At 43.0% G+C, this 7673-nt stretch overlaps 1 protein-coding gene across 2 annotated transcripts in view; it reads left to right on the top strand.

Moving 5' to 3' along the window:
• The first annotated feature begins 3615 nt into the window (after window positions 1-3615).
• The window catches only part of Nek4 (NIMA related kinase 4), a 52908-nt gene continuing 48850 nt past the window's right edge, over window positions 3616-7673 (top strand). For both annotated transcript variants that reach the window (XM_026779812.1, XM_013346919.2), the window contains exon 1: window positions 3616-3863. In XM_026779812.1, the coding sequence (XP_026635613.1) occupies window positions 3771-3863 (93 nt within the window). In that variant the 5' untranslated portion in view covers window positions 3616-3770. The remainder of the gene's footprint in view (window positions 3864-7673) is intronic.

Here is a 7673-nt window from a genome sequence, read left to right as displayed (position 1 = left end):
AGAGAGAGAGAGAGAGAGAGAGAGAGAGAGAGAGAGAGAGAAATAAACGTGTTAAATGAAGTTGAAAATAATAGCAGGATCAGGGAAATAAGGAACTTACCTCCAAGCCTGACCACGTGGTTGATCCTGGAACCCATGGGATTGAAGCAGAGAACTAATTCCCTCAAGTTGTGGTCTGACTTCCATATGTGTGTTGTGGCATGCACACACACACACACACACACACACGAGAGAGAGAGAGAGAGAGAGATTGGTGATGCATGCCTATAGTCCTAACACTAGGGAGGTAGAGTCAGGAAGATGAAGAGTTCAAAGAAAGCCTTGGCTACATAGGGGGTTCGAAGCCAGCCTGGGCTATGAGACCTTGTCTATAGTAAGGAGGGGCGGTGTGTGCTGAGAGATGGATCAGCAGTAAGAATGTGTGCTCTTTTCCAGAGGACCCAAGTTTGGTTTCCAGCAGCCTTGTTGGATGGTTTGCAATGCCCTGTAACTCTAACTATAGGGAATTGCCACCCTCCTTTGGTTTCAGTGGGTACCTGCACACACATGGCATACACTCATATGTGCACATATATAAAAATTAATGTCTTTGAAAACCATGGCAGTTAAAGCCTTCTTCTTATGAGACTGGCAGCTCAGGACTCTGGAAAGCCCCTGCCAGACTCCACACTGCTGTTGTGTATGTCTCTGAACTCAGCCAAGGAGGACTGTGAAGCCTTCAAATGCTTCAGCTCCTTCTGGCGCTAGCACCAGGCAGCACCTGTCTCATAGGCTGACCTTATTTATTTTATGAGCATTGCTGTTTTGCCTGAATGTATGTCTGTGTGAGGTTGTCAGATCCCCTGGAACTGGACTTACAGACAGTTGAGAGCTGCCATGTGTGTGCTGGGAATTGAACCCAGGTCCTCTGGAAGAGCAGTCAGAGCTCTTAACCTCTGAGCCATCTCTCCAGTCCCCAGGTTTCTAAACTTAATGAAGCTTTTCTTCCAAAATTCTTTAACCAGTCATGCTTTGGCCACAGATACAGTTGGCATCTTAGAAGTGCCATGACACCTAGATAAACACATGGTTCTGATGGTGCCAATGCTGGTAATGACAGTTCTGTGCGGGAAGCTTGGGGGAGGCACAGTAGGTGACCATTGCTCCAGGCCTATTGCATCATTTCTCTGGACCTTCTTGCCAAATTTGGAAAGAAAAACAAAAGTCAGCTTTGTCCTTCTCCCACCCTGCCGGAGTGCCGCTGCTTGGGAAGCTATAAATGAGCACTACCCTTTCACAGCCGAGGCCTCTGGGAGTCTGAGCACCACCCTTTCACAGCCGAGGCCTCTGGAAGTCTCGCACGGTTGTTCTTTATTTTCTAAATTCTAGTCACATGTCTCTGGGACATCCACACTTGAACTTAGCTTTCAGGTTCCAAAGCCCATCATGTAACGATAGATGTGCCCCTGAGATAAAAGGCAGTGGAAGCAGAGCTCTCCAAGGGGAGCATCCCCAGAGATCTGGCTTGTCCAAGAAGTTGCTCGGCTTTTATGTGCAAACCTTCCCTGTCCCCAACAAACCACAACACACTGGACGCAGTCCTTCGGTTAGGTCGCTCTTTGACCTGGGGTGGGATGTGACCCTGACTAGACGAAGGGGACCTTGCAGTCTGTTTGCTCATCCTGGACTTTGTCTCACAGAGGCAGCTTCTGGGAAAAGGGCATTGTCCTTGGGTCAGGTGACCTGCTGACCTGTTTTCTGCCTTGGTGGAGGATTAGATAGGTCTGCATGCTGCTGTGCATTTGCAGCTGTTCAATCCTTTACTAGCAGAAAAGATCCCGTGGTGGGCTGGGCACAATGCTAGGAGCTGGGATACTACCATGATGAAACTTGGGTGCCCCACTGTGTTTGGTCTGGTCTATATCTTTTGAGTTTTGTTTTTTTGTTTTTGTTTTTCAAGACAGGGTTTCTCTGTGTAAAGTCTTGGCTGTCCTGAAACTTGCTTCAAAGATCAGGCTGGGCTCAAACTCAAGGAGATTCACTTGCTTCTGCCTCCAGAGTGCTGGAATTAAAGGCACATGCCACCATCACCCAGCTGTCTATGTCTTAATATATTTGAGATTGCATTTGCCAAAATGATCTAGTTACATATTTAAGATTGGCACATTACTTTAGCAATGCCAATTTCCTTTCAATAAGACAACTAAACAAAAGGAACCATAAACAAATATTGAATTCTAGTTAATGATATTGCTAAAGATAAACAAAGCCAAACATTAGTTACAGAAGAGGAGAAAGAGTTTTATTTAGTAACTATTGACAGTTGTAGGAAAAGCTGAGCTTCATTCAGTTATGTAGATGTGACTGGGCCTTTTAAAAAGAGAATGAAGGCTGGGCATGGTGGTGCACATCTTTAATTCCACACTCAGGGGGCAGAGCCAGGCCCACCTCTGTGAGTTCAAGGCTAACCTGGGTTACATAGTGAGATCTTGTCTAAAGCACACACACACACACACACACACAACAACAACAACAACAACAACAACAAAATGGAAAGTAAGGGGGAAATAGAAAAGTGAGCGAGGATGATGAGGGAAAAATAGAGAAGTGAGAAAAGGGGCTTCTTAAAAAACTGAAAAATTCCAAAGGTTTGGGAGCCTGTTGTTACACGCCTGGAAACTCAACAAATGCAAGGTGAGTACTCTGGCAGATCTTCTCTCAACAACAGTAACATAATAATAACAATAATAGTTGTTCCATGTAAAAGCTGTATTTGCTAGTTGGCAATTAAAGAAGATGGGATTCTCTCTTTCCATACAAACTGGGAACTTTTTGATGATAAAGAAGGAAGGAAGGAAGGAAGGAAGGAAGGAAGGAAGGAAGGAAGGAAGGAAGGAAGAGCTTTGTCTCCTGGCTTATAGAACACACATGCATATATATATATATATATATATATATATATTCAAAGGGACAGAGGAATAATCAGTAGTGCTACTCCTTTTTAAAAGCAAATTCTTTGACAAGGTAGGTAGGTGTCGGTTAATAGCTAATAGATTGTTTTCGCAGCCTTGTACTTTCCCAGACAGGTGTTAAAAGGGGCTCTTGGTACTCCAAGGGAAGCAGCAGGAGGAAGCCGGTAAGATTTTCAGGATAGTGGTTTTGCGATCATTCTGAGAGATCTTTGCAATTCTCAATAAAGCAGGTTGAAACTTTTAGGGATGATGTGTACTAATATCTTACGTATTTCTCAATCTACCAAAAGGAATATTGTCATTCAAGAAAAAAATTATAGCAAACATTATTGGTGAAATTTAGACTCAGCCATTCTTTCAATACAACGTGAGCCAAGCACCCAGACGGTTAATATTTATAGAACGAATGATTCGTACTCTTAACGCTCTTAAAACTATTGAACAAATGCAGAACCAAAACACAGGAGCTGAGACGTGGTGGCCTCCCGGAGGCGAAGCTCTATGGCAGGTCCTCCAAGGTTGCGGAACCGCTCTGGCCGCTGCAGTGCCAGCTCAATGGTAGGTCCTCCCGAGGCTTTGAAGTCGCTCTAGCTGAGGCTAGGTCGGCTCTATGGTGGGTCTTCCGACTCTGAGCATGCGCGGGACTCCACCGCCTGTATTGCTATGGTAGCGGCGTCCGGGTGGGCCGGGCCTCGAAGCTCCTGGCCCTGTGGGGCCGCGTTTACGGAGGAGTTTACCTCCTGTCGGGCATGAGCGGGGCTTCCCGCCGCTCTTCGCGCCGCTGCCGCAGCTTGCGGACGGTGGGCCACCTCAGGGAACATGCCCCAGGCTACCTACTGCTACGTGCGGGTCGTGGGCCGGGGCAGTTACGGGGAGGTGACGCTCGTGAAGCATCGGCGCGACGGCAAGCAGGTCGGGGATTTGGGACCTTGCCAGGGTAGTGGAGGGAAGGGGTGCGCGGTGGGCGACCTCAAAAATAGTAGGACCAGAGTGGTGGGCAAGGACTCATCTTAGATACGAGGCCAGCTTCCCAACTTCCTCTATGATAGTGCCAAACTTTGTCTATTCTGTGGTATTAAATAGTGTACTTTATCTGCAAACCTCCTATCACCTTAACATTTCCTGAGAGCAGGGGCCATGCGTTCCCGAGGCCTCACTCCTATCTGAAGCACCATCTCTTGTGCCGCTTGTTGTACTTGAAGCTCTGCTCATCTTTTCACCAGCGCTTCTCAAGGTCCCTATTTCAGTGAGTAGCTTGAGCAGGTGCCTAACCTGGACTTATGACAATTATCTTTAAAGTTCTAACGCTGTTTAAATCACTGTCACTAGACCAAACCAGCATCTTCATCTCTATTGGTACTACCCCAATATAAGACACCATTCTTTCTAGCAAAATAGCCACTGTAGCACAATTAATAAAAGTCCAGAGACAGATATATGGATTCAACCAGAAGATCAGGAAAGCAAAGCAGCCAAGCCACTAGAGCGCTCTGAACTCTAAGAAATCCTCAGACTGAAAGAGAACGATTTCCTGTCTCACCCCGCCTTACATTCCTCTCCAGTGCTGGGATTAAAGGCGTGTGACTCCCTAGTACTAGGTTGAAAGGTGTGAGCCACCACCACCTAGATCTGTTTCTACATTGATCTTGTGTAGCCCTGGGTAGCCTTGAACTCACAGAGATCCATCTGCCTGTGTCTCCCAAATCCTGGGATTAAAGGTGTGTGTCACTACTGTCTGGCCTCTAGTGGTTTAGTTTTACCTTCTGGTCTTCAGGCAAGCTTTATTTATAAAACATAAATAAAATATAACTACGTTTCCCCTTTTAGTCTGAAATTTAAAAAGGCTATAACTAATATAAGAAAACTATATACAATAAGTACAATAACTATATACAATATCTATAGGCAATAAATATATCAACAATATCTAGTCCACTTGCACTTGACAAATTTAGAGAAAATATGCCCCATCTATCTACCTTGGTGAGTCCAAAGTCTTGTACCTAATTTAATTTCTATCATAACTTGCATTACCATTCAAAATTGTCTTTTGATGTCTCTCAACCTTATATTTTACATTTTTTCGTGATTTTTTTAGTCTCATAAACAATGAAAACTGACTATAACTATCTAGTCTTCAACAACCTTGAAGAGGCCCAAGAAGGAAATAATATTAACTGTGTAAGCAGCAAGTAAGAAACAAGTGACTTTCAAAAAAATGTGAGAAAGGACAGAAACATCTGGCTGCCTGAACCTAAAGTTTCTCTGCAACATTGGGGCATCCATCTTCAGCCTACAGGCCTAGAATATCTGACAGACTTTTCTATGAAGCAGGGCTTTTGAAGTACTATCCTACTTTGTCTGGGCAAGGTTTGGAAGTCACTCTCTTTTGTGTCCTGCCTGTCCCATTAGGACAGTATATACTGTCAGCATTGAGACAAGGGCACTTTCTTGCCAGTGGCTTACATTTGCCACAAAGAAAGACCTAATGTGACTACAAGTTTGATTATACTAGGTGATTAACTACTAACCTGCAATTTCCTTATTATCATAAACAGTTGGTAATAGTAATTTTCAAGGACTAGAAATTTGCATTACATTTTTAAATGAGCTGTATAGGTACAATGCCTTAAACAAGATTAGAAACGTATGTACAGTCTGTTTTAACAAAATTAATTCAAAATTTGTATCAATATACAAAATTTGTATACAATATATAAAATCCAATTCAATGTAAAACATTTAAAACTAGTAGTTGCTTTTTTAAAAGATTCAATAATCCACCTTTTTATTTTATCGTATCTATATCCCCCATTTTTCTTTTCAAAACAAGAACTTTCCTCCTGACTACAACCAGTAAAAACTTGTAACCAATCCCCCAAACAATGACAAATATCTATAATCTTCTGAATGACCAATAACCAACCACTCCACCTCTTGGGAATGTGGGTGTCATATTCTTAAATTTACTTTCTGCTATCTGGGGGTGATGGTATCTTTAAGGGACCCTGAAAAGAAAATTTTGGGCTAATTGTCAAGTCCTGGGAGAGGCAGCTGTATCATTTGTTGTTCAGTCTCTGTGTAATGGGAAAGTGCAGGGCTGGTCTCAAGTCCTGGCTAGAGCAGTCTGTGAGGCTGGATCTTCTCAGCCAGCCACCTTGAAGTGGTTCTGAGCAGTTTGTAGTCCAAAGCTGATCTTTAGGTGGTGTTTTTCAGTTCAGTGGTGTTATCATAGTCCTGGATGTAGAGTCGTTATGAGGCTCCATCCTCTTTATGGACACTTTAAAGGTTGCTGTTAGGCGTGCTCATGGTTCACTGCAGAAAACTGATAGAGACTCAAGGCCAAAATCATGTACACGAAGGTAGATGAAACCTTTTTTTTTTAGAATTAGTTAATACTCTACATGACCATTAATATCATGACAAAAAGTTTAAAATACATATACATATGTATTAATCTTATAAATCTCTATTGTTCAATAATCTTAGCCTCTTTTTCCAAACCAGTTACTCCATTATAATTGTGGTCTAGGCTCTAAAACACCTTTAACCAATTCTATCCAGTCTTTAGGGATAATTCTATTACAAACTGACCATGAGTTTAACATTTGCTTTACAGAAGGTGAATGCATGCCATATGAGACTATTGCTTTCTTGAATCCCTTAAATCTAACATTGACACAGGAGTCCCCTTAACTGTAACAGCCTCTGCCATTTGACAGTTCCTGTAAGGTTACTGGATATACTAAGGTTGGTTGTCTGAAAACAACCTTCTAGGTTTTAGGATGTTCCTCTCTATTCTTATAATACAATGCTGAAATTGGCTCTCCATTAAATTCCTCTGTCTGGACTTGAACATCTCTGTGATCTGTTTTATTAGGTTTTTCTAAGGCGTGTGTCTTAGCACTTAGATCAACCAACTTTTTTAGTGATGAGACAAAAATGATAATGCTGATAATGTTTAATATTTACATTACATAAATCCAATCTAAATTAGTTATCTCATTTAATTGTTCCACTTTCAAACTGTTTAGCATATTGTCATACAGAGGCCTAAATCCCTCCATTGTAATGGGTTTTCCCATTTTTTTAGAAAACCTTTGTCTTTTAACTAATTCCTCCCTTTAAGAATTCCCAATTGTCTTACCAAATCTGTCAACAATGTTGATGCAGATATAAGACTTATTGCTGCTGTGTAGAACAGTAAAAGCCTGACTGGATTTGAAGGCAGTTACCTAGTTTGGCAGCAGCCCAAGAAAGGGGTTCAGGGAGAGCCCACAACCCTCGGTGGAGAAAGAGAGAGAGGTGGCTGTCCGAAAAACTGCACAGAGGATTGTTAGAAAACAAGCACGTGTTTTCAGGGGCTGTCTGAAGGCTACAACAGAAAAATCTCAAACTCTGGCAGAGACCTGGGAGGGCGGGGAGGTGGGGGTGGAAAACCTAGCCGGGTGGAACTGGAGCCCCACATGTAGCTCCAGCCTGTGGCAGTGGCTTTTTTTTGTGATTTTGTACCCCAAACATTAGGTGTCAAATGTAGCATGGTTAATAAAAACCCAGAGACAGATATATGGGTTTAACCTGAAGATCAGAAAAGGAAAGCAGCTGAGTCACTAGAGAGCACTTACCTCTAAGAAATCCTCAGACTCAGCCAGGTGGTGGTGGCGCACACCTTGAATCCCAGCACTTGGGAGGCAGAGGCAGGTGGATCTCTGAATTTGAGGC

Source organism: Microtus ochrogaster, chromosome 6 (genome assembly GCF_000317375.1).
Source record: "Microtus ochrogaster isolate Prairie Vole_2 chromosome 6, MicOch1.0, whole genome shotgun sequence".
Classification (NCBI taxonomy): domain Eukaryota; kingdom Metazoa; phylum Chordata; class Mammalia; order Rodentia; family Cricetidae; genus Microtus; species Microtus ochrogaster.
The sequence above is the reverse complement of the archived record's forward strand: the minus strand, read 5'-3'. Positions and strand labels throughout refer to the sequence as shown.